Source organism: Protopterus annectens, chromosome 14.part0 (assembly GCF_019279795.1).
Source record: "Protopterus annectens isolate FY-2018-M chromosome 14.part0, PAN1.0, whole genome shotgun sequence".
NCBI classification, from domain to species: domain Eukaryota; kingdom Metazoa; phylum Chordata; order Ceratodontiformes; family Protopteridae; genus Protopterus; species Protopterus annectens.
This window is the reverse complement of record NC_056748.1, coordinates 126759014-126785593: the sequence shown is the minus strand read 5'-3', so window position 1 is coordinate 126785593 and position 26580 is coordinate 126759014. Positions and strand designations below refer to the sequence as shown.

At 40.1% G+C, this 26580-nt stretch overlaps 1 protein-coding gene across 3 annotated transcripts in view; it reads left to right on the top strand.

The window, feature by feature from the left end:
* The window catches only part of GPAM (glycerol-3-phosphate acyltransferase, mitochondrial), a 921522-nt gene that overhangs the window by 768419 nt on the left and 126523 nt on the right, over positions 1-26580 (top strand). For all 3 annotated transcript variants that reach the window (XM_044055836.1, XM_044055838.1, XM_044055837.1), the window contains exon 17: positions 13673-13815. In XM_044055836.1, the coding sequence (XP_043911771.1) occupies positions 13673-13815 (143 nt within the window). The remainder of the gene's footprint in view (positions 1-13672; positions 13816-26580) is intronic.

The following is a 26580-nucleotide window of genomic DNA, read 5'->3' as shown; positions in this document are numbered from 1 at the left end:
GGCAAGGAGTCTTGGCTGGTAACATTGGACCTCAAGGAGGCATACCTGCATTTCCCAATCAGACAAAATTGCAGAAGATACCTCAGATTTCTTGCAGGTTCAACCCATTATCAATTCTCTGCATTGCCCTTTGGCTTATCTACTGTGCCCAGAGTATTCACGAAATGCCTGGCATCAGTAATTGCCTACTGCAGACTTCAAGGGATACAAATATACCCATACTTGGACGATTGCCTGATCCAAGCGGACAGCAAGCACATACTTCTGAAACATCTGGCTTTTGTAATAATGTTGTTGAATTCTCTGGGATACACAGTCAACAAAAAGAAATCAAGGCTAATACCCTCTCAGAAAATAATTTTCCTGGGTGCCAGTTTGGACACAAACACCCAGATGGCCTACCTCATGCCAGAGAAACAGGGGCAACTAACTCAATACTTCAGAAAACTAGCAAATTTCACCAGGCTGACTGCAAGGAAAATCCTGCAGGCTCTGGGATTCATGGCATCTTGCATACTACTAATCCCATGTGCAAAGCTGCATATGAGGAAACTTCAATGGTACCTGAAAAACCTATGGTCTCAACACAGCCACAGTTTGGAAACAATAATACCACTAATTCCATGCCTTCAAAAGGAATTTCTGTGGTGGGCTCAAGCATGCCAAACAAACACAGGTCTCCCATTCTGCAAGCCTCAAGCAAATCAAGTCATCACAACAGACGCCTCGGACTACGCCTGGGGGGCGCACATGACAGATCGGTGCATTCAGGGCAAATGGTCCCAAAAAGAAAAGTTTCTTCACATCAATCAAAAGGAAATGCTAGCAGTGATAAATGCTATTATAGCTTTCAAAGACCTTCTACATCCAGGTCAACCATTGATAAGGACAGACAACACCACAGTAATGTGGTACATAAACAAACAGGGAGGAACCCATTTATATCCCCTATGCAGGCTGGCCATGTCACTTTGGAACATGGAGCTGGAATTACAAATCGAACTTCAAGCACAGTACTTGCCAGGCAAAGAAAACACGCTGGCAGACAACCTAAACAGAAATATGACAGATCCACACGAATGGAAGTTGCATCCTCAAGTTTTCACAGAGATAATTCAAGCATGGGGAAGGCCAGACATAGATCTCTTTGCCTCCCACAAAAATCACCAATTGACAAAATTCTGCTCAAGGACTTTTCATCCACAGGCCTGGAGAGTGGACGCTCTCTCTTTCAGTTGGACAACAATGACAGTTTATGCCTTTCCACGTCTTCCTCTGCTGCCCAAAGTTCTATTAAAAACCAGAGCAGACAGACCAAAGATGAATCTCATTGCTCCAGACTGGCCAAGACAGCACTGGTACCCACTCCTGAGGAGCCTGACGCATTCCCCACCATGGACCCTACCTCTAATGCCTCTTCTCCTGACTCAGCACAGCTTCAAAACTCTTCACAGTCAGCTGAAAACACTGAATCTGGCCGCATGGAAGATTCCTTAACTTCACAACAAACCCTACTCTCCAAGGAAGTACAGGAAGTCATTTTGGAAGCCAGAAGGCCGTCTACTAGAAAAGCTTACTCCAAATGGAAACGGTTTTGTGCCTGGAATGAGAAAAAGGGCCAGAATCGTGGAAAACTGAATTTACCTCAAATATTACAGTATCTAGCTGAGCTGCTAAGCAGTGGACTTTCATTCTCCTCCATCAAAATCCATGCCTCAGCCATTTCTGCAGAATACAACACTGATCCACCTTTATTCTCTCACCCCCTCTTAAGACAGTTCCTCAGAGGGGCTAAAAATATAAAACCCCCAAGGAAACAACCAATACCTGCTTGGGACCTCAATTTCATTCTAGAAGAGCTGACCTTGCCTCCTTTTGAGCCAGCTGCTTCAACAGATTTGCAATATTTGTCCTGGAAAACAGCCTTCCACCTGGCTATCACCTCAGCTCGCAGGGTATCGGAATTACAAGCCCTCATGGCTGTGCAGCCTTTCATCATTTTCCATCAGGACAGAGTTTCCTTACGAACCAACCCGTCCTTTAAGCCAAAGGTGGTATCCAGGGTAGCTTTGAATCCAGCTATCCACTTACCTACATTTTACCCTAATCCTCAAAACAAAGGGGAGAGACTACTACATTCATTGGACATCCACAGACAGCTGCGCTATTATTTGGACAGAACAAAGCCTTTCAGAAAATCAGAACAACTCTTTGTGTCCTATGCTATAGGAGCTCAAGGGAAGCCAATTTCCAAACAGACAATCTCAAAATGGATAGCCCACTGCATACGCATTTGCTACTCTTTTCATGGTAAAACTGTACCTACAGGCATCAGATCTCACTCCACAAGGGCCACAGCTACCTCTGCAGCTTTCCTCAGAGGAGTGCCTACCAAAGATATTTTGGAAGCAGCCACTTGGAGTTCTGTGCATACCTTCTCCAAGCACTACCACCTACCATTATACTCCAAAACTAGAGCAGGCTTTGCCACTGCAATCTTGCAGGGCATCCTGGCTCCTCCTAGTTTCACCTAGTGCCTACCACCCCTTTTTAGCTTTGGGATTCTACCCATCTGTTATGACTGCAGCTGTATGCACGATGAACATAGTACAGTTTTGTACCTACCATAAATGTAGATGTTCGAGTGCTAATACAGCTGCAGTCCAGGTTTCCCTCCCTCCTTCCCCTCTTGAGACAGGCCTATTGGCTAACACCTCCTCATACAACCTGATTGGGGTATTCTTTTATGGTGTATTTGCTTGCAACTACTGTATTTTGATTATATTGCATTGCATTACTACATAAATTTATGTATTGCCTTCCTTCTGGGGGCACCTGACATCTGGGGCAAGAAAAACTGAAGAAGATGGCGTCGGCTGGTTCTTTTATACCCCTGTCGCACTGACATCAGGGAAGAAGCGACAACAACCGACGCCGGACCTAGACTTTGGAATTCGGCCGACCGAGGACCCGCCTGACTGCAGAAGAACCCATCTGTTATGACTGCAGCTGTATTAGCACTCGAACATCTACATTTATGGTAGGTACAAAACTGTACTGTATACACTTTCTTACCCAGCCTTTCCATAGCCCTGCTGTCCTTATCAGAAAGAAGCAACTTTGTAGAAGGCAGTAACGTGGATGGCTTGTCAGGTGCCACAGACACCACAGAAGGCTTAGCAGATGGGTACCTATTGAGAAATATGCAATCATCAGGTACCTTATAAAACCTATCAGGTTTCTTGGGGCCAGGGGACCAGGAATCAGGAGTCTGAGATGCAGTATAGAAGGCATCCAACAAAGCAGCCAAAACAGGAGGAACAACAAAAGGTCTAGGAGAATCCATTTGCAGAAGCTCGGAATACTTTTTCTGAACCTCAGAAACTTTGGCACAATCCCACTTAAAAAATTCCATCATTCTGGAAATTGTGTCCCCCAAAGGAAATCTTCTCAAAAGGAGTGTCAGGACAAGTGGACTCCTTTTTCTCAGACCCATAGTCTACTGGAGAAGGAATCTGGGAAGAGTAAGCAAGGGATTCCTCATCTGAATTCCACTCCTTGTCAAAGGAATGCTGTTCCCTGGGTCTCTTAAGAGGAGCAGAAGACCAAGGGGGAGCTCGAACAGAAACTCTATGCAGGGGTTTTAAGGTCATAATGGCACTGAACAAACGTGGACTGAAATTCTGCCATTCACTCTGAGGGGTCTTAGGAGCAGGAGAAACGTGCTTTGTTTTTTGTTTCTTCTTTAAAGGAACATCAACCTTATGAAATATAGAAGGCTCAGACCCTGTATGGCACTCTACAGTAGAAGTCAGAACCTCCTCCCTAACCAAAATCTGACGAACGCCCCTAGGCTCTTCAGTAATAGTCAGCCTCAGTTCCCCATGAGCATCCATATCGGACATCTGGAAAGCCTCCAGGGATGTGTGTGATGTCAGATTCGTGCCAGCCTCTGAAGCAGTCGCAGCAGAAGGATCCAGAAGAAGGGTTGGGTGATTCTCCAGGCTTTCACTATCCTCAAGAGAGATGTCCAGTGGATGCAGCACAGCTGAAGAATCAAACCTAGCTTTCTTGGCTTTTTTCTTTGCGGCCAACTGACCCTCAGATTGGGAAGTTCCTTCCATAATGTCTTTCACTAAAAAATATAAGATATATGGCCAACGAGGAAAGCCCAACTACAGAGAGTCTTCAGGACGAAAGCCTGAGAAATAGAACACGACATATGGTCGTGGGAAGCACCGAGAGAAAATAAACCGTGCTCGTGATGGTCTTTATGGGGAATCTCTCTCATATTTTCATCAACCCTTTTTGGATGACATGAGCCCCACAAGTATCCCAACAAAAGGAAAAAGTTAAGAACAAAAATCCCAACAAGGTAATTACCTGAAAAACGGTTTAGTAAACCAGCAAACGAAGCAAGTGTACAGACCGATGATCAAAGATGGAGTTCAGATTGGCGGCAAAGAGGTTTTGAGGACGGTACGTCTGGACGTCACCTTTGTACCCTATGCTGTGCGCGGGGAGCATACGTGTGAAGCATAGTGTACACTTAGCAACCTAAAGGCTCTGGTATACCAGCTGGACGTCAGCTCATCCTTGGCAGGGGATCCCTATTTGTATGGAATAGTGCAACAGTGACGAGAAGGACATCTACCGTTATAAGATTTTACACAACTGTACTTTCCTTAGTCCTTCATCTTGCATCAGCTTATTTTCTTGTTGTCTTCCTAGTCTCCTCTTCCTCTCTTCCTCTTTTCATTTTTATGGTCCCTGTGCCTCGTTATGCATGGTATCTTACTTACGAAAATATGCTGAAACAGCACACTGGCTGGTGTAGTTCCACCAGCCAAGGGAATGTATGTTCTGTATGCCAGTTTAATGCAGAATGTTTCATTGCTTTTCCCCAGTAAATTCTTCTCAACTTCACAGTTCGTCAGCCATTGCTTATGTTTTGCTTGAAGTTATCTATTAGTAAATAGGGTGGTAAAACTTTACTGTGTGCAGTTTCTTTGCTGTCACACAAGTCTGAAAATTGCTGACTGTTAAATTTAGGGCATTAATAGTTCACATTATCTATGATGCTCCTTAGAGGAGCAAATATTTTGTCAAAAGCTGGAAGTACTTCACGTGAAAATGTGGCCAGTATTGATTTCCCAGTATGAATCTTGAATCGTCATTAGGAGCAGTTAGTAGGTGCCCTTTGATGTTCATCTTATTTTATGCTGTGTTTTCAGGATGAACTCTGGCTAGGTTTTATGCAGTCTTTCAGTTGTGCATTTGCTTTCTTCTGTCTTGTCTTCACTGTCCTCATCTGTCTCATTTTTCCTCTTTCCTCTTCTGTCTCTGCAGAGTCAATTTCAATAGTCCATGTTTCTTCTCAAAAGAGTCATTAGTACATATTTGAACTGTAAGTATAAGCAGTTATTTTTCTTCCTTTCTTGCCTTGACCATAGTAGTTATTTTTCTGACCATAACATGTTTCATCTCATTTATTACTGTGGTCACTATGCTTTGTTACTTTTTCATTCAATATGCTTACAGCTGTTTTTTCTTGTCTGCATAATGTTACATTACTTTGCATACACTGCTGTTTTTATCGTCTGTCTTCATTCTCTGCATTTTATTTGTTGCTTTGTTTCCTATTACTCATACATAAGAACTTTTGTTTTGTCTTGTTAACTCTTTATGCAATTGAAAAAAAAGTTTCCATCTTTTTTTTGCATTTTTGATAAGGGTGACTCTACCACTCATCTTATAAAAAGATTATCCATGCTATTTTTTATCTGTCTGCATCGGCTCCCTATTGAAATGCTTGCGTTTCCATTACCAAGTGCCAGTGTGTTGAAAAAATCACAGAAAATGAAGGACAAATATCGAACATCGCTATTCTCCTTTAAACGTCAGAGTGGGGTGCAAGCTTCCCCCCAATGAATTTACACATACTAAGTCTGAGATTGCCATACCTCTCAGAAAAATTGTCCAGTATGTGTAAACTCATCAAAGCAGGTCCAGTTGTCATCTGCATTTCTTAATTCACACAATTTTTCTTCATTGCTACCTTTTTAATTTATCTCTACATTTCGCCCTCTTCTTTGTCTTAATTTCTGAAATGATAAGGATCTGGCAAAATATAGCCTTCTAACTCAGTCAGTATGATATTCCTTACTCTGGCCTGGCTGTATACCTATGGAACATTTTCTGTACTTCCAGCTTAGTACCCCAGGGAGCCAGAGACTTTTATGTAATTCAGTGGTTGCAAGACCAATGAACTAACCATTTTAATGCAGGATGCCCACAAGTGATGACGCTCACCATCTCATCCCAAGCCTGTCTTTGCATTATGAGCGGAAATCTGTGCACCAAAGAGAAGTGCCACACATCATAGAGGAATTGGAACCCCAGACCGCTTCGGATTCTCAATCAGGATAAAAGGAATGCCAAACCTGCCACAAAATCAATGGGCAGAGGCACAAAAACAAATTGCAGCTCTCATGGACATGAGAGCCATTCAGCTGGTGCCTACACAGGAGCAAAGCCAAGGATTTTACTCAAGGCTCTTTCTAGTCCCCAGAAAGGACAATGCATGGAGACCCATTCTGGACCTTTCAATTCTAAACACCTACTTGCAAGTACCCAAATTCAAGATGCTAACACTACAGCAGCTTCTTCCCATGTTGGGCAAGAAAGCTTGGCTAGTAACGTTGGACCTCAAGGAGGCATACCTGCATGTCCAGACAAAAATTGCAGAAGATACCTCCGTTTCATTGCAGGTTCAACCCATTACCAATTCTCTGCACTGCCCTTTGGCTTATCTACTGCGCCCAGGGTCTTCACAAAATGCCTGGCACCAGTAATTGCGTACTGCAGACAAAGAGGAATTCAAATATACCCATACATACCTGAACGACTGCCTCATCCAAGCAGAAAACAAGGACATTCTCTTACATCTGGCGTTTGTCAAACACCTTCTAAGTTGCCTAGGGTACACACAGTAAATGAAAAGAAATCAAAACTAGTGCCCTCACAAGACATGACATTCCTGGGTGCCAGCTTGAATACAACGGCCCAGATGGCTTATCTCACGCCAGACAAGCAACTACAACTAACTCAATACTTCAAAATAATGGCAACAAAGACCCAACTCCCTGCAAGAAAAATTCTGCAGGCCTTGGGATTCATGGCATCTTGCATACTACTAATATCATTTGCAAAACTGCATATGAGGAAATTACAATGGTACCTGAAAAGCGTATGGACTCAACACAGCCACAGCTTGGAAACAATGATACCTCTCAGTCCCTGCCTTCAACAGGAGTTTCTATGGTGGTCACAGGCATGTCACCTCAGCAAGGGTCAGCCTTTCACCTTACCCCCAGCCAGGCAAACTATGACAACAGATGCATCGGACTATGCCTGGGGAGCACACATGGCAGGACAGTGCATTCAAGGCAAATGGACTACAGATCAAAGATATCTGCACATCAGTCAAAAAGAAATGCTAGCTGTACAGAATGCTCTGACAGCTTTCAAGGACCTCTTACATCCAGGACAACTTATAATAAGGACAGACAATACCACAGTAATGTGGTACATAAACAAGCAAGGGGGTACACACTCCTACCCTCTATGCAGGCAAGCAATGACCTTGTGGAACACAGCACTGACTTACCAAGTTCAATTACAAGCACAATTCCTGCTAGGAAAAAAGAACACATTGGCAGATGACCTAAGCAGAAACATCATGGATCCCCACGAGTGGAAACTGGATCCACAAGTATTTGCAATGATAAATCAAAAATGGGGCCACCCAGACATAGATCTGTTTGCCAACCCCCAAAACTATTAGCTACCAAAATTTTGCACAAGGACATTCCACCATCAAGCTTGGAAAGTGGACGCACTCTCATTCAGTTGGAAAATGTTGACAGTATATGCCTTTCCTCCACTACCCCTTCTAACAAAGGTGCTACTGAAAGAATGGAGAGACCACAAATGATACTCATTGCCCCAGACTGGCCACGCCAGCACTGTTACCCACTACTAAGGAACATGGCCCATGGCCCACCATGGATTTTACCACAAATTCCTCATCTGCTCACACAGCAAGACAGCCAGATTCTACACAGCCAGCTCAAGACCTTAAATCTGGCTGCATGGCAAATCATCTAAACAACCAGCCAGCTCCTCTATCACAAGCTGTTATGGATGCCATTCTGGAGGCCAGGAGGCCCAGCACCAGGAAAGCCTACTCAGACAAATGGAAAAGATTTTGCACCTGGAACCAAGCTAAAGGCCAAAATCCCCTTGAGCCCGGACATACCTCAGTTTCTACAATATTTAACTGAGATGTTACACAAAGGTCTTTCCTTTTCATCTATTAAAATCCACGCCTCAGCTATTTCAGCTCACTACAACACAGATCCTCCCTTATTTTCACATCCACTTCTAAGGCAGTACCTCAGAGGGGCCAAAAATATAAGGCCTCCCAGGAGAGCACCCACGCCAACTTGGGACCTCAACTTTGTTCTGGAAAAGCTTACGCTACCACCTTTTGAGCCAGCTTTCTCAGCTGATTTAAAGTTTATATCATGGAAAACTGCCCTGCTGCTAGCAATTACTTCAGCCAGAAGAGTCTCAGAGCTACAGGCACTAATGGCAGTGGAGCCTTTCCTCATTTTTCATCAAGACAGAGTCTCTCTATGAACTAACCCCCTCCTTTATGCCAAAGGTGGTATCCAGTGTGACTCTAAATCAAACCATCCATTTACCCACCTTTTTTCCAAACCCACAGAACAAAGGAGAAAGACTGCTGCACTCCTTGGACATTCACAGGCAATTATGTTACTACTTGGATAAAACTAAGGCTTTCAGAAAATCTGACCATCTCTTTGTATCCTATGCTACAGCATCACAAGGAAAGGCTGTCTCAAAACAGACCATTTCAAAATGGATAGGACATTGCATACGTTTTTGCTACACCCATCATGGAAAACCAGTTCCTGCTAGCATAAGGCCCCACTCCACCAGGGCAGCAGCTACATCTACAACCTTCCTCAGGGGGGTGCCAACCAAGGATATTCTGGAAGCTGCAACTTGGAGTTCAGTACACACCTTCACCAAACACTATCACTTACCACTATACTCTAAGACTAGAGCTGGCTTCGCCACTGCAGTTTTGCAGGGCCTACTAGCCTCTTCTAACCCTGTTTGATTCCACCTCCCATCCTTAGCTTTGGGATTCAACCCAAGTGTGATGACTGCAGCAGGGTAACACGATGAACATAGTGCAGTTTTGTACCTACCATAAATGTAGATGTTCGAGTGTTCACCCTGCTGCAGTCCAGGTAACCCTCCCTCCATCCCCTCTGATCTAACTGAAACCTTTCTATGCCTTTATATCTGATACAACCTTAGTGGTGTATTTGCTTATAGCGGGAGGTATGATTTTGTTTGTGCTTCACTTTTATTATTGGTACTATGTAGTGACCTCCTATTGGGGGGGGGGGGGCACCTGACATCTGGGGCAAGAAAAACTCAAGAAAATGGTGTTGGATGCCTCTTTTATACCCCTGGCGCACTGACGTCAGGGAAGAAGCGACAGCAACCGACGCTGGACCAAGACTTTGGAATTCAGGCCAACTGCGGGACCGCCTGACGACAGGATAACCCAAGTGTGATGACTGCAGCAGGGTGAACACTCGAACATCTACATTTATGGTAGGTACAAAACTGTACTTTATACAAAGGCCTGTAAAACTAAACTTGCCAACTACTCTGTAGTTTTCTTGGACATTCAGGCGTTTGTATTTGTTTGATCTTATTTTATGTTTTGTTTTCAGGACAAACTCTGGCTAGGTTTTATTCAGTCTTTCAGTTGTGCATTCGCTTTCTTCTGTCTTGTCTTCACTGTCCTCATCTGTCTCATTTTTTCCTCTTTCCTCCTCTGTCTGTGCAGAGTCAATTTCAATAGTTCATCTTTCTTTATAGCTTGGATTCACTTTTTTTCTAATACGCAAATATTTCCTTTTGTCTTCCTTTTGTTGTCACTTCCTCAAAAAGAGTCATTAGTACATATTTGAACTGTAAGCATAAGCAGTTATTTTTCTTCCTTTCTTGCCTTGACCATAGTAGTTATTTTTCTGACCATAACATGTTTCATCTCATTTATTACTGTGGTCACTATGCTTTGTGGTAATTATTACTTTTTCATTCAGTATGCTTACAGCTGTTTTTGTCTTGTCTGCATAATGGTACATACTTTGCATACACTGCTGTTTTGTACGTCTGTCTTCATTCTCTGCATTTTTGTTATTGCTTTGTTTCCTATTACTCATACATAAGAACTTTTTGTTTTGTCTTGTTAACTCTTTATGCAATTGAAAATTGTTTTCCCTGCACTGTTTCTCACCTTTTCTGATTTTGCATACTTTAGCAAAAAGTTTCCAAGATTTTGCTTTTTGCACACACTTTTTGATAAGGGTGACTCTACCACTCATCTTATATTCCACCACAGTATTTACTTTGTGTTTACTTATTTTGTTTTTTGAAAAAGATTATCCATGCTATTTTTTATCTGTCTGCATCAGCTCCCTATTCAAATGTTTGCACTTCCATTACCAAGTGCCAGTGTGCTGAAAAAAATCACAGAAAATGAAGGAGAAATATCGAATATCGCTATTCTCCTTTAAACGTCCAAGTGGGGTGCAAGCTTCCCCCCAATGAATTTACACATACTAAGTCTGAGATTGCCATACCTCTCAGAAAAGGGAGTATTCCTAGAATTGTCCAGTATGTGTAATTTTTTTCAGCCATTCGGTCATGGTATTATGAGACTCCTCAAAGCAGGTCCTAATATTTTAAACAGTTGTCATCTGCATTTCTTAATTCACACAATTTTTCTTCATTGCTACCTTTTTATTTCTGTTCTACTAATTTATCTCTACATTTCGCCCTCTTCTTTGTCTTAATTTCTGAAATGATAAGGATCTGGCAAAATATAGCCTTCTAACTCAGTCAGTATGATATTCCTTACTCTGGCCTGGCTGTATACCTATGGAACATTTTCTGTACTTCCAGCTTAGTACCCCAGGGAGCCAGAAACTTTTCTGTAATTCAGTGGTTGCAAGACCAATGAACTAACCATTTTAATGCAGGATGCCTTTTTACCCACTTACACAAAAGTGATGAGGCTCACCATTTCATCCCAAGCCTGTCTTTGGATTATGAGAGGAAATCTGTGCACCAAAGAGAAGTGCCACACATCATAGAGAGGACTTGCAAATTGTCCACAGAATGCTTCCCAGCAGAATTTTGTCTGTGACTTAAACAGAATATGCATGAGACACAGATGTGTATCCCAGAGACTGCCCCTCCTATGGAACAGGCTTCCCATCCATGTGAAGCTGAGTTCATTTATTACCCAGTTTAAGCACAACCTGGACAAGTGGATGGGGAATGGGAAATGTACACCAGGCCTGGCACCCATGTCCCTTATGGGCAGAGGTAGCTTATAAATGCCTGGCCGTCAATGTCCTGTTTGAATTTAGGCCATCATTATTCTTTCTGGAAAACTTGACAATGAAAGAAAGGCCTCTTGGGTTGTTAGCCTAATAACAGTCTGTGAATCTATGAGAACTGAACTCAAAAAGTCAATTGACCATGCTTATTACTGCACCACTGTTCTTCCCCTTTTCTGATTGTATTAGATACTTTATATTCTAGTTTTCTTGAGACGAGTAGATGTTTACTTGTCTAACACATCCTGGAATGTATTATCTGGGTCTGCTGTGAAGTCACAAATGTTGGTAGACTTGATGACCCGCCATTTCCAGTGATAAAGCAGCTAATCGTCTCTTGTTTTTGTACACTTTTGAACTCTGTTTACCCACTGCTTCCACTGTGTTAGCATCATTTGTGTGTCTGCCTTACATAGCAGGCAAGCAATTTCCATACTCATCTTTTTCATTTTTATTTTGCTTAAATATTATGCTTTATTATTTTGTATTTTATTGCCTTTCTTCTTATGTATCGTCTTGGTGACTGTAACTCTATATTATAGCTAACTTGGCTTTGGAGTTTTGTGTTGATTGTGTTATTGTATCCCATTCTTAAAGTTTTATGTTATCTCCTTTTTATAAGAGAAAAATGTACTTATAAATATATAAAGTAATAACATTAAATATACAGTTTGGCTTACACTTCTTTCTAAAGCATACATTGAATTACCTTTTTACTCTGCGGTGGTGGTGCTGCGGTAGCATCGTCGCCTCACAGTTAGACGTTGCCTGTTCGATTCTCAGTTAGAGCGTCTTCTGTGTGTCGACATGCGTGAATGGGCATTCCTTTGTTGAAGGTTGTGCGTTAGGCCCGGCAAGCCAGCACGTAAAAATCTACTGCCAATCATTAGGGGACTGGAGTTCCGCTGTGGCGACCCCTAACCAGGAAAAGCCGAAAGACACAAAAACATTGAATTACCTTTTTATTGGCTTCAGGAATGTTGTGTCTGCTGAGCTGGAGATGGCAGAAATTATTGCACATGCGCACACACACACACACACACACACACACACAAGATAAAATGGGAGTCTGTGCTAAATGCACTGACATGGCCACATATTTGGGTTGTGCTTTTTGTAAGCACATAAATGAAAACTACAGGCCAGGGGAAATTCAACAGTTAAGAGGCTACTTTAATGAACAACCAGTTTTTCCAGCTGCCAAAAACCTGAGCCATCCTCAGAACAATTAACAGACCATTTATGCTCGACTTCACAAAGAAAACAAGACAACCACTTAACTGTGGATAATAGCTGCACAGGTCTCTTTTCTGCATCTTTCTTGAACCCGTAATTTCTGAATTTTCTGCCTAATTCCACCTCGACTAGTGTCAGTCCAAGGCTTGTGTTCTGGATCAGTAATGAACCACCAATACATTTCTGCAGGGAGGGTAGACTTCCCGAGCCATGGGTAGACCCTCTTTGATTCTGTGACCTTGTAAGTGCTTGGCCGTCATGTCTCATCCTGCATGAGTCCCTGCAGTGAATATGCACTGCAAGATAACAGAGTTATTTATGTAAAAGTATTCATTCTTGAAGTGACTGGCTGGAAGTGATGTAAGCAAGGTGTTACATTATCACATTATAATAAACAGTCATCTGTCTGTTATATCTGTAGTGAGAACTCTTGGGAGTGGCCACCATTTATCCTTTCATCTGTTATGACTATGGGTCTATTTCTGGGACTTGTAACATGTTCAGAAATACCTTGGCTAAGAAGGTTTAGGGTATGATAAATCTTTTTGACAGATATTTCAGAGATTGTTTTTTTTTCCTGGAGGTTTACTGGAAGGTCTGCAGTTCTGAGTGGTAGAGCTAGGAGCTTTTGACTGTGCTGTTTAACACTGACACAGAAAACACTGTTGTTAGCTATGGATAGCATTTGCTTAAAAAAAATTAGTTATGAAGAATTTTTACTACATATTAAATGCAATAAAAAAGCTATCCTGCTAGTAACGACTCACTTAATCTTTCTCTGTGAACATCTGCAAGTCTGGTGAGCACTGACAAACATGTACTTATATGCATTGAAACGTGTCTGTCATGTAAGAGGTGTAAAAAAGAGAAATTAAGTTTGTGTTTTTGCAGAAATAAGTGCTTATCTGTTGGTTTTACAGCTTGCTCTCTCCTTGCTGTGCTGGAAAATATGAGTTCTGACTTGAGCCAAGGTACTGCTGATGGACTGATTAGCCAGGAAAAGCTTGTCCATAAAGCCGCTGGACTGTGCCATCTTCTTGCCTATGAAGTTGCAGTAGCACTGGTATGTTCCCGTTTTTAATTCATGTACCAGTAGATGTTTTACAGTTTATCTGATAAGCAGTTTTTACAATCTAATCATGATTTCTTACTCCATAATTTGCTATGGTACAGAAAAATCACAAGTACAGTACTCAAATTCACTTTGTAGTCTTGCGTTAACAAGCATGGTCTGTAATTTTATTTGTTATTTTGTACAGGGTGGGGTGGTTTTAAATCTCACTGTCTTTGTTTCATCAAATGTGCAATTTGTCCAATAGATTCCTTTACTAAGCATTTTTTTTTTAATTTTCTGCTGTTACAAGACAGGATTATTTTAGATCCTGCCACATTTATAACCTTGAAAAATATTAACATTTTGTAATAGCTTGAGGTTCATTTATCTTGCACAAATAATTACTTGTATAGCCATCAACATTTAAATTTAGACTGTGGTGCTGTTTCCCAAGACCACCTCCAGATCAGAGAGTGCCACTGTCACTGTTAACACTACATCTCTCTTCTTCACCTGCCCCCCCCCAACCCACTGAACAGTATGCATTCTAGCTTTGATGTGGCCATTTTTGTCTTCTTCTTGGTGACTCTTCCTTTTATCCGCTACCTTCTCGTGGAGTGCTTGACTGTTCTTGCAGTGGTGTGCGTCACATTCTGTTCCATGTTATCTCATCTCTGTTGGTCTTCCTCTTCAGGACTGTAAGAACCAACAAAATCTCTGCTTCCTGTTTAATTGCTGAGCCTGATTGGTTAGCTCTCTCTCCTATTGCAATGCCTTGCAGTCCTTTTTATTTGCCGGAGCTTTAGCTGTTGATACTGCCTAACCGGTTAGCTTTCTCCACTGCTTACACCACTCCTTTGGTGTACATACATAGTCTTTCCTATGTCGGCCTTATCTTCTCTTCCTGCTGTGTCTCCAGATGTGTACAGATAGAATTTTGAGCTTCTGTCAGAAACATTTTCTTGTAATTCCATTCCAAGAGACAGAGTTGTGGGGAATATCAGTCCTATTGGAATAGCGTTGTTCCACAGAATGTCTCAGATTGTGCTAAAAATATTTTTATTTGTTTGTTAAATGAACTGGAGAACACTCCAGCAGTATTTTCTGTTTACTGTACAAGGCAAAGTAACAAATTTGTCCTTTTAAACATGGAAACCTCCTGACTTTTAGTGTAAAAGTGTAAGCACATAAAGCACCTGGCATCAAACCGCACTCCACATCTATTTACTCAATGAATTAAGTCAGTTTCTATCTTTAGGGCTGGGGGTTATGCATTAGATACCCATCTATGGAAGAAATATTTTCATTTGTTCTTGGGCTTATTGTTTTCTAACTCCTAGACTTGTTTTCCAAACATTCCACTTGTCCTTGCAGGTAATAATTTTTATTACCAGCCAGTCATCCACATCCCATGTATGCTATAATTGTATTTTCTAGTCTGCAGCACCGTACAACTTTTTAACATTTTTATCTCTTTTCTGTGCATGTTGGAGGGAGAATCATAGACTTGCTTATTTCTTGATGGAGCCTTCGCCACAGTCCGAGAATTAGAGTTTGTATTAAAACTGTATGAATGGTTTAAAGAACCACACTGGAGCTGCAGAAAATGTTCAGTATTTGGAAAGAAGTATCTGTTTTTATTCTTTGAAAAAACAAACAAATATAAGATTGGTAGATCCTGACTCCCAAGAAGGTGACTGGCTCGGTGGTGGTTCTTATGCTGACTTCCTGAATCTAAGAGTCATCCTAAACTGCAGAAGGACATGCAGATGTTCACTGAAGACCAGCCTTCTTGAAAGATATAGTTGGATGAGTAAGAACATGAGAAAGAGCTTTCTGTTACTAATAGCAGCAGCATCCTTTGTTATTAGGAGAATGGCTTCCCTGCAAGAAGTCAACACACGCATCAACTCTATACTTAAATTAAACTTTTTATTTTTTTTTTTCTCTTTAATTTTGTTTGATAACTAGGTGAATCCACTTGATGTCCTGTTACAAGGATGACTAGGAGCACTGTCTAGTTAAGTGACCTGCATGGTCACACAGTTTGCTGTGGTAATTGAGAGTTCCAAAGCCATGACTTCAAGATAAAGCTTATTAATAAGTCAAGTCCACAACTCTGAGCTGAATTTATTTACACTTTGTTGACCAGTTTAGTCCCACTAGGCCAGTGGCCTCTTTTTAGCTGAGAGCCTAGGTCGTATTCATAATAGGGGAGATGTTCCTAGGACACCAGGGAACTTCCCCTACACTTTTCAGTAAGTGCTGTGGGATCTTTTACATCCACCTGAGCTGCCACCAACTCAGGCAGATGGAGACTTGGTTTAACATCGTATTCGAAGGATGGTGCACTCAGGTGTACATCACACACACCCCCCCACACCCCCACCCCATGCTGCACTGCAGAGCAAGTATTGAAAATGGATCCAGCTACTTGCTGTCAGAATGAAACCCACAGTTTTCCGGTTTTGCAGCACTAAAGAAGAATACCCTACTTGTTGGGCTGCGGGGACTGCTTAGCAGACTGTTAAAAAGAAACCTGATTAACCTGTGGGTGATGCTGTTAAAACGGATTCTTCCCAGGTGTTTGGGAGGAGGTTTTGTTCCTCCACACCCTTTACTTAAAAGTCTCAGAACTGTGGGTGAAAAATAGTGCTTAACGCTTACTTGCAGTTACACAGTAAACTTCCTGTCCATATTCGAAAATCAGAATCAAAGAAGATTATATCTGATGAGATAATTGTCATGAAATGAGCTCCCTTGTGGGAATGCTTATTAAACTAGTTTGGCACTGTGGCAAGATGTGATTGGCTGTATCATTTCAACACAGAGTGTAATGACAAACTCTTTTGAATGTTAAACCAGGTTTGAAAATATATTGGTCAGATGAGTTTTGAAGTGCATAGGATAGTTGTAAGCAAAATGCATTCTTTATGGCTTCTGTGCCTTTTAATTAGGGCTGGCATTAGCATCTTAGAGGCCCCAACAAAGTTCTTCATAGAGCACACTAGTTTTCCTTCAGACATTATTCTTGCATGCTATATTCATATTTTTATTTTATGTGTGGCACTGTACACAAGCCAAATCGTAAATCACGAAAGAGGGGCATGCATAATGGCCTTTAGCTGCAGTGTTGCTACAGTGTGACATGGCTTTGGACCATATCACTGTAGTAAGGACTACATAGGTCAATTCACATGTCAACACTACCTGCAGTTGAATAAGCAAACCACATGTCAGACACAAATACAAATTGCAGGACCACTGACTAACCGTGGCAGTGTAGATCCAACAGCTTCAGGAAGCAGTCACCGACATGTACTACTATGCGTGAATAGTAGCAAAGCATTTTTGAGATGCATTTCTTTATGGTGTTGGACTTTGAATGCACTTACAGTTATGCATTCATAATCATGTATATTAATCTTGATTCCCTTTTTTGCGTTATAGGTTTATTTGTAGCCAGTAACAATAAAAATAATAAAGCTTCTTGTTTAGTACAGTACAAATCTTTATTGCACTTTAATAGCACGAGCATTTCAGTCAGCCTTATTTCTGTACAGTACACTTCATGCCAAACTTTCTAAATCCTTAAAACTTGTTGAACTCAAATGTAACTAGTATATCTGCTCAGATGTCCCTAATACCCATTCATTAGGCCTAATTAACTGAGAATTTGCATTCATAAACATCTTTAGTAATATTTGTAAAGTATAAAATTTGAAAACCATCTTCACCTGCTTCTGAGTAACCAAAGTTCCCAATACACCCTAGTTTTTCTTGTAAATAACTCTGGCCTTCCTGTCTCTCCACTGCTCAAACCCATTACTTCTGGAACACCCAGTTTATTTCCAGCATTAGGCACTAACAGTATCAACTAGAGATGTGCCCCTTTCTTCATTAGTAAGTTACGTGCCACAGTAGTGTGTTTCATAATGAAAGGTAGTGTCATTCTTCATATATAATACATGAAACAAGCGGATCGGTCACACTAGTTATGATTTCCTGTGGGAGTCTTGTTTTTTTTTCCATGTGGTGTTGTAGTTTTGAATCAACAATGAATTGTTTTTGATTCTGTGGCCCTATAATGCAATTCTTTATCCAAAACATTGAATGTCTCTCCTCCTTTGCAAGTCTTAGTTTGCCATGATCTCACACAAAAATTTATGAAACTGAGTAGGTGTATCAGTAGAAAGTAAATGCTATAACATACTTAAGGTAGAATAAAAACGTGCGCAGCCAGTAACCTTCAGTCGAATGCTAGTCCATATTTTTGCATCTATGAAAATCCTCTTTCAGCCTGCTCTTCAAATCTGTGTGTTTTACTACTATTTTTAAAGTATTTACTAGCCAAATACACAAATACTTTATATATTCTGTCGATCAAAAGTACTTATAATTCTGTCTCAGTGCCAGTAGAGGAATAAGTGTCAAATGTCAAATCAAACAACAAAGCAGGGGACTCACTCTTTTCCAACACAGTAGGTAAAAGCTGGAATCAACTTCCAACTGAACTGTCTTCACTTGCCTCCACACATCTTTTCAAAAAGCATCTTAAAGAATATCTAAAGAATCATTGGCTTTGTCCGTGCTCCAACCCTGACTGATTATACCCAATATATAAACATTTCATAACTAAACTTGGTTCCTATTGCTCATGCTACTATAGTGTATACTTCCCTGATAAAAGTGAAATTCTACTCTCATCTGATAACTATTGCTCTTTCCCTATCTTCTAACCTCATAAAAAAAAAAAAAAAAAAAAAGTCTTACTTCTTTTTTATGAGTATCCCTTACTAAAATTGTTACTAAGTGTTTTTATTTCATGTCATTTTTTTATTGTATCTAACGATTTTTCTGTAAACTTGTCTACTGTTATATTGTATACTTGTCTTTGTAACTTGCAGGAGCTTTTCTCCCCGGGCCTCTACTGAAAATGGACATATATCCCGTTAGACTAGTCCGGTCAACACATGTAAAATAAATAAATAAATAAATAAAAGTGCCAGTGGAGAAATAAAATGTATCCCTACTGCTCTCTTTTTTTGACTTTTTAACCTTATCGCCCAACAGTTTACAAAAATATCCAGTATCTGTAACAAATAATCGTTTTCTCTGTAAATAAACAAATCTTTACCAATGTAACAATTGTTAAATTTTTTGTTCATAGGTATGTACTAGGCTAATGACCCTGGAGCCTTTACAAGCCTAGCCCATAGGCTTACCCTGGCATTGTGCCAACCGACCTAGTTCCCAGTGTCTCTCTGAAGTAGAGCTACTGGAGTGATCCCTGGGGTGAATTTTCTATTTCCCATCCACTCATCAAGATTTCTGTTGAAGAGCGCCAGTGAGGTGCTCTGTTTGACATGTATGGGAAGTCTATTCCATAGCATGGGCAGTCTCTGGGTTATGAACCTGTCCCTCCAGCACATTCTGTTGATTGTGGTACTGAGGTTGAGGTCTTTGGAGCATGTGGTGCCGAGGGATTGGGATTTCTTTAGATGTAGCATTTCTAACAGAGCTGGGTCAGACATGGCTTTGTAAGTCAAGCAGAGATTGCCTCTAAGTAGGCGGTATGAGACAGAGAATAGTTGGAGTTTTTTGAGTCCGTCCATATAGGACAAGTGTTTAAGGCCTAGGATCCTCTTTGTGAGGTACTTTTGCAGCCTCTGCAGTTGTTGCAGGTGTCTAGTGAGGTACATGCCAAATGGGGCATTGTACTCGATGATTGGCCTAATGAGGGAAGAGTAGAGGGAGACAATGACCTCTTTCTTCCTGGATGCAAAACCCTTAGTAATGAGATGTGCCACATAGAAGGACTTTCTGACCACAGTGGGAATGTGGTGGTCAAAAGAGAGGTTGCTGTCAACCAATGCCTTCTGTGTTCAGTGGACTACCATCGATGTGGTAATTCATGGGAGCTGTTTTTTTTTCCAAAGGGGATGACAACACATTTTTTGGCATTGAGCTTAAAGCCATGGTTCTGACACCAGTTGGTGGTCTCATTGAGGCCTTTCTGTAGGATGTCAATATCACTTGGGAGTTAATAATGGCTCCCAACTTGCAATCGTCTGCGAACTTTGTCTGCCAGAGTCCCTTCGTATTGGCCTGGACTTCTGAGAAGTAGATACCAAAACAGGAGAGGACCCAGGACTGATCTCTGTGGAACTCCACTCGTGACTGGTTGGCAGTCTGACTTGGAATCAGCTACTTTCACACTGTGGGTTCTAGCTGTGAGCCAGTTTGCAGCCCACCTAGTGAAATGGGGTTTATGCCTAGCTTAATGAGTTTTTCTGATTCCTGAGTGGTGTAACAATTGCTTATTTTTTTATTTTGTTTTATTTAATAATTCTGTGGTGTTTTTCTCCATGGGCCTCCGCTGAAAATGGACCATCAAGCCAGTCAGACTTCCCTGGTAAACAAATAAATAAGTAATGGCTGTCTACTTTAGGACTTTTCATATATAGCAATGTGTTATCTGCAAACAGTGAAATTTTTTTTACTTTTTGATCTATTATATATGACCTCGAACTTGCTGTTTTAATCACTGCAGCTAAACGCCCCAGATAATATCCAAATAAATAAATAAATGAAATAGATAACAAAGGATATCCTTGTCTTTGTACCACTAGACATCTTAAAAGGCAGTGTTAGACCTGCAATAATCTTTAACTCTGGCTGTGCATGCATTATAAGCAACTTTTGTTACATCTGCAAATTCCATAGAAAAGCAAATTCTAATTCTAATATTTGAATCAAGTCATTCAACTACTGTATCAAAAGCTTTCCCTGCATCTTTTTTCACTGTCAGAAATAGTTCGTAACTAACTGGAATATTTCATTCCAGTCTTCTGCATGCTGTCGGACGTCGTCTTCCTCCCACAAACCTACACTGATTATCAGCAGTGGGTATGTATTTTGTCATCCTCTTCACCGTAATTGCTATAAATAGTTTATAATTGTGATTTAATGCAGAAATATGTCTAAGAAGAAGGTAAACCTAAATCATTCCCTCACTGTATGATCATTCCCATCGCCTCCTTCTAAGATGTAGGAATCTCCCACTGTGTTTCTAGTACTGCTTTAGAGAGTTGGGGAAATGTTCGTATCAGCCCATCATTTGTTAGTCTTTCATTCTATCGTTGTAACACCACTTCTTAGATGTTTACTTCTGTCGGGCCCATTTAAAGCCTCATCCAATTCATCTGAACTGGTAAGGGCCATACTGTAGCAACTAATCACACTGAGCAAGCCATAGCAAACCCCAGGCCTGTTAAAGCACAGTTCTCATACTAGTTTTCACTCCATTTTATCATCTTTTACAAATGCTCATAATACTGTTAACATTGACATGTTGCCATGACTGTATCCATCCTGTGTTACAGCCCATTTTGTGTATCAAACTTGAACAATCCCTTGAATTTTTTGCAGGCTCCATCTTACTGCAGCTGCATACAATCAAGTGCATTCTAGTATTATTTTTACTTTAATGACTAGCGCAAAGTCAGTATTTTTAATCAGCAGCCTTGCTACCGTTTTACATATTCTGTCTCTTTTTTTTTTCTTCATTCCCTTCATAAAGTTTATTCAGCAAATCCACCAGCTGATCTGTCTTACTTTTCAAATCTGACCTGGATCTAGGTATACAGTGAATAGTATATGTATGTTTTGTTTTCATGTCTTTGTAAGTTTTACTTTAAATTGGACCCATTCCCACAACCCACTTTTTATTAAGTCTTGTACCACTCAACAGAAGCTTGTGGCTTTAAAGAAATATGTAAGGAAATGTCAATACCATTCCAAACAAGGAGGAGGCAGTATACACAAACAGTACTTCAAGGGTACATGGTTTGAAAGTAATATTGATTGTACTTTCATCTCCTTGACTAGTTCTACCTTTTCATTAAGTATATAGAGTGTTACTGGTATGTGATATAGATGAATATGTGTATTGTGTAAGTTCTAACTTGATATCAGCACCTGAAGTAGGGCCCGTCACTTTAACGTAGGCCACATCGTATCTTACTGGAGAAAGTGCACATTAGACCTTAGATCCACCTTTGACCTGTGTAACACAGTATTTGGCAAACTGAAATACAATAGCATCTGTAAAACAGTCTTCTGTTTCATCATTTATCTATATTCTTTCTTAATTGTCCCTGGTGGCTGTTAGCCACTGTAGATCTGTATATACCCTTCTACTCCAACATAGTCATCCCAAGTAATATCTAATAGAATGTCATATACCATTAAGAAACAATTTCTAGAGACCAGCAATGCTGCCCCTCTTCTTCTTGCCCCCTCCCAAACCAATAACCTCTTATCAATGCACCATGCTTTCTAGTTATCCATGTGTCCTTTGTATACAGCTAGATGTGGCAGCAGTTTGCTAAGTTAAGCAGGCATTCTTTGTTTTTTTACTGGATTGGTTAAATCATTAACATTTCAAATTATAAAGTTCATCCCATGTACATAAAATTTTATTTCTTGATCACTGTGTGGACACTGACCATTAATAGAAGCTCTGTGAAAATACCGTTGTGGGACATAAAACCTTTTTATTCTCCCAAAAGATTTTTGTGCCTAAATGAACTTAACAGTGACAACCAAACTGTGAAACTGTTTGTGAAGAAACAATTAAAAAATAGCCTAAACTCACCAGAAGAAATGATATTCATGAACAAAACAATAGTGAGTACACCCAGATTAAGACAGACAGCTTTGCCAGCATGGATATCCGTTGATAATAAAAATAGGATTTACTGGGTTGCCTCATTTATTTCCCTGGTCACTCAACCACATGCATTGAAAGTAGGTTATTACATTTCATAGTTTCGTAGGTGTTTGCTAGGCTAATGGCCCTGGAGCCTTTACAACCTTAGCCCAAAAAATTGCCCCGACACTGTGCCATCCGATGTTAGTTCACATTGCCCCTATCCAGTAGGGGAACTAGAGTGAACTCTGGGATGAACTTTCTGTTACCCATCCACTCATCAAGATTTCTCTTGAAGAGGGCCAGCGAGGTGCTCTGTCTGACATGAATGGGAAGCTTATTCCAAAGTATGGGCAGTCTTTGGGAGATGAACCTGTCCCTCCAGCATGTTCTGTTAATTGTGGTAATGAGGTTGTGATCTCTGGAATGTGTGGTGCGGGGGGGATTGGGATTTCTTTAGGTTTAGCATTTCAAGTAGGGCTGAGTCGGGCATGGCTTTGTAAGTCAAGCAGAGATCACCTCTAAGACGATAAGAGACTGAGAACAACTGAAGTTTCTTGAGTCTGTCCATGTAGGACATGTGTTTAAGGCCTAGGATCTTTTTTGTGAGGTACTTTTGTGGCCTGTCCAGCTGTTGTAGGTGTCTGGTCAGGTACATGCAAACGGGCGTTATATTTAATGATTGGTCTAATGAAGGATGATTAGAGAGAGATGATGACCTCTTTCTTCCTGGATGCAAAATCTTTGGTTATAAGATATGCCACGTAGAAGGACTTTCTGACCACAGTGACAATGTGGTAGTCAAAGGTGAGGTGTCTGTCAACCTGGTTTCCCAGATCTCTTATGGCCCCTTCAGTGTTCATTGGACTCCCATCAATGTGGTAATTCATGGGAAATGACTTTTTTCCAAAGGGGATGCTAACACATTTTTTGGAGTTAAGGTTAAGTTGTGAAGTTTAATTGTAGTATTTGTATTACTCCATTAAAAACAGTCTTAATCTACGCTAATTTATTATATGCTTCATGTGCTTTAAAAGCTGAAAATACAGAGGTGAAGATAAAACATTAAAATTAAGCAAATAACTGAAGGGTGCAGGAATTTTTTAGCTCTATGTTTTGATAATTAGCTTAAATCATTGATTTGTTTGACTTGCTTAGCTACTGTATGTAAGCTTTGTAATCTCATCAACTATAAGCCTTAATAAAAGCATGCTCTTTCAGCCTTTTTGGCTGGAGTTATGGCTAAAGATGGTTGTTCTACCACTTCACTCACCCAAGCTAACAAAAAATAAACAGACTTCTCAGAGAAAGTCAAAGCAGTTTTGCTTCCCCTAATAAGGCCTTTAAAATAAAATGCATCATGTTATTGCCAGTGTAGTTATTATTGAAGAGGTAGAATCTTAGTAACTGTTGAACATACACGTATCACACTCCCGTTAATGTTGTAAGGAAGTGGGGATTCCTTCCTCCTGAATCCACTGATCAGATTGCCACACATCCTGTTATCTCGTGCTTCTTGGCATACATTTTCCTATGTCCATATAAAGCTGTCCTAACTTTATTAATTCAAAGTCACTCTTCAGTCTTTTAGGCCTATACACACACATATCTGCTAGAGCGTCTTGCAAAACAAACAAAAATCTTAAACCCACTATGAAAGTACACTTTAAACATTGCAGGATAAAGCATTCAAAATTTAAACTTCTTAATTGACATTCCCTCATTGATCCAAACACGTGCGCTTCTATTTTATTGTATTTATTTGTTGTATTTGATTGCCAGGAAAGTATGAAGTGGCACCAAAAACCCTTCCTCAGGAGAGCCCTGAGGATAAAAGTTGAGTATGTGCACTATAGTTATTTTTAAAACGTAGTGTCTTTTCTCTAATCTTGTAGATCTTTACAGAATACCAAACCAAAGATAAAATCTGTGTGTTTTATTGTATAGGTCGCAAACTTCACCAAAATGTCTTGGTTGCCCCCAACCCCATCATTTTGTATGAGAACAGTCTGTGAGCTGTTTTACTTTTAAACTGTCCTACGTGACAACCAATCCGGCTTACAAGTTTGTCATGAATAAAAGTCGCACAAGTTTTTCTTCCTCCATTTTCAGGACTGCTATAATTCAGATGTTCTTCCTCCAAGATGTTCTCGTAATCCACATTTTTTTTCTTTCAACTCTCTCTCAGTTAGTATACACTCATATTTTCTTTTAAATTTTGATCCTGCATTTGCAACTTCACATTAGCAACCATATGAGAGTTGATAGTATTTACTGTGTTGTCTTTCTTCTCCTTGGCTTTGAACGTGTAACTGGTGAGTTGTGTATTCACTTTATTAATCTCACATGCACAGTTTTCTTAACTTGACCCAGGCAATATCAACAGCTGCACTCCCTCTGTCTTCTCTTGCTGATCTTCCAAATTTCTTACTCAGCCACCACTCTCCATGTTATCTCTCTACATCATTGACAATTTCTGTATATCTGACTGTTTTCCCAACTATATATATATGTGTATATATATATATATATATATATATATATGTATATGTATATATATATATATATATATATATATATATATATATATATATATATATATATATGTATATATATATATATATATATATATATATATATATATATATATATATACATATATATATATATATATATACTTTTTTTTTTTTGCTTTTTGCCTGGTCTGGGCATTACATATGCGTTGCCTTCAAGTTCCTAAGGATATCGGCAACTTTAAGTTTAAAACAAGTGTAAAGGTACAGTAGAGGAGCAACCAAGGAAAATGTCTTCTTGTATTGCACACCATCACTAGAAGTTCCATTTTGTTTTTACTAATATTTACATCTAGTGTCAGTTTTCTCATTTGGTGAAATATTAACTCCTGTGGTTGTACATTTCAGACACTGACTTTTAACTTATATTGATCGGACATTGCCTTGTAGACTAGGTAGAGATCACTTCTACTTAACCTATAAGAAACAGAAGATGATGACAGTTCCCAAAGCCTTTCTGAATAGTTCCATCTTTTTAATTTTCTAGTTAAGGAAGTGATGTACCTTAAGTTCTTTGCAGTGTTGTATTTAGTAATGTGTCAGAGACAGGTGGAGTATAAAAGTGCTATAGTAGATCTCCCTTGAGGAATAAACATGCCCTAAATGGCCCAGATGAAATGTGCCATATACTTTCCTAGCTTTTTGGTGCACACACTAGTCACAATTTACTTAGTTTTTGTACCATTGTCCTGAGAGGCTTTAATAGACGTGTCATTTTTTGTTATTTGACCATTTATTTGAAGTAATCATCATTTATGGCCTTTTACTTGGCTAATGATGCATTTACTGACGATAAAGTGAGGTTGTCACTGCTGCATTGGGTATATTTGTATTTTTTGTAGACTGTCTTAATGAACTTTACCATCTTTTATTTAAGCAGTTATGTCTGTTTGTAGTCATTGGAGTAGATGGTTATTGACAGCTCATTTCCCGTTTTTATAGTTGAAAGAAAGAGTAGTCCCTAAGTAATACAGTACAGAACCCTGTGAGAAATCACAGGTTACCCTATCTGAATAGACAGGTAAACCTCCTCCACCCTTATTGTGTCTGTTTCTTGACCAGTCGTTGCCACTGATTACATATGTCATGCCATTTGCATTTAACTTGTCTGTTATTCCCTTGTGTGAGATTGTATTTAATGCTTTGTCAAGGTCACGATAAGAGAGTATAAACTCTCAATTCTTTCTGAAGTGTTGCTGCTACATTTTCAAAGAGTACAAGATCTACCCTTAGCAGTCCTATATTGTTTCATATCTAACAGAATTAGGGCCAACGGTAATTTTAAATAGGCATCATCATGACACACTGCAGCATTTTCCATAGAATACTGGTCAGGCTGGTTGGTTTAAAATTGTTTGGATCTGATGTGTCCTACCTTTTGTGAAATGATACCACTTCAGCCTGTCACAATATATCAGGGATGTGTTCACATGCTGGCATTTTAACATGCTTGATATGGGTTTAGTCAAGTTTATCTATATTCTTTCT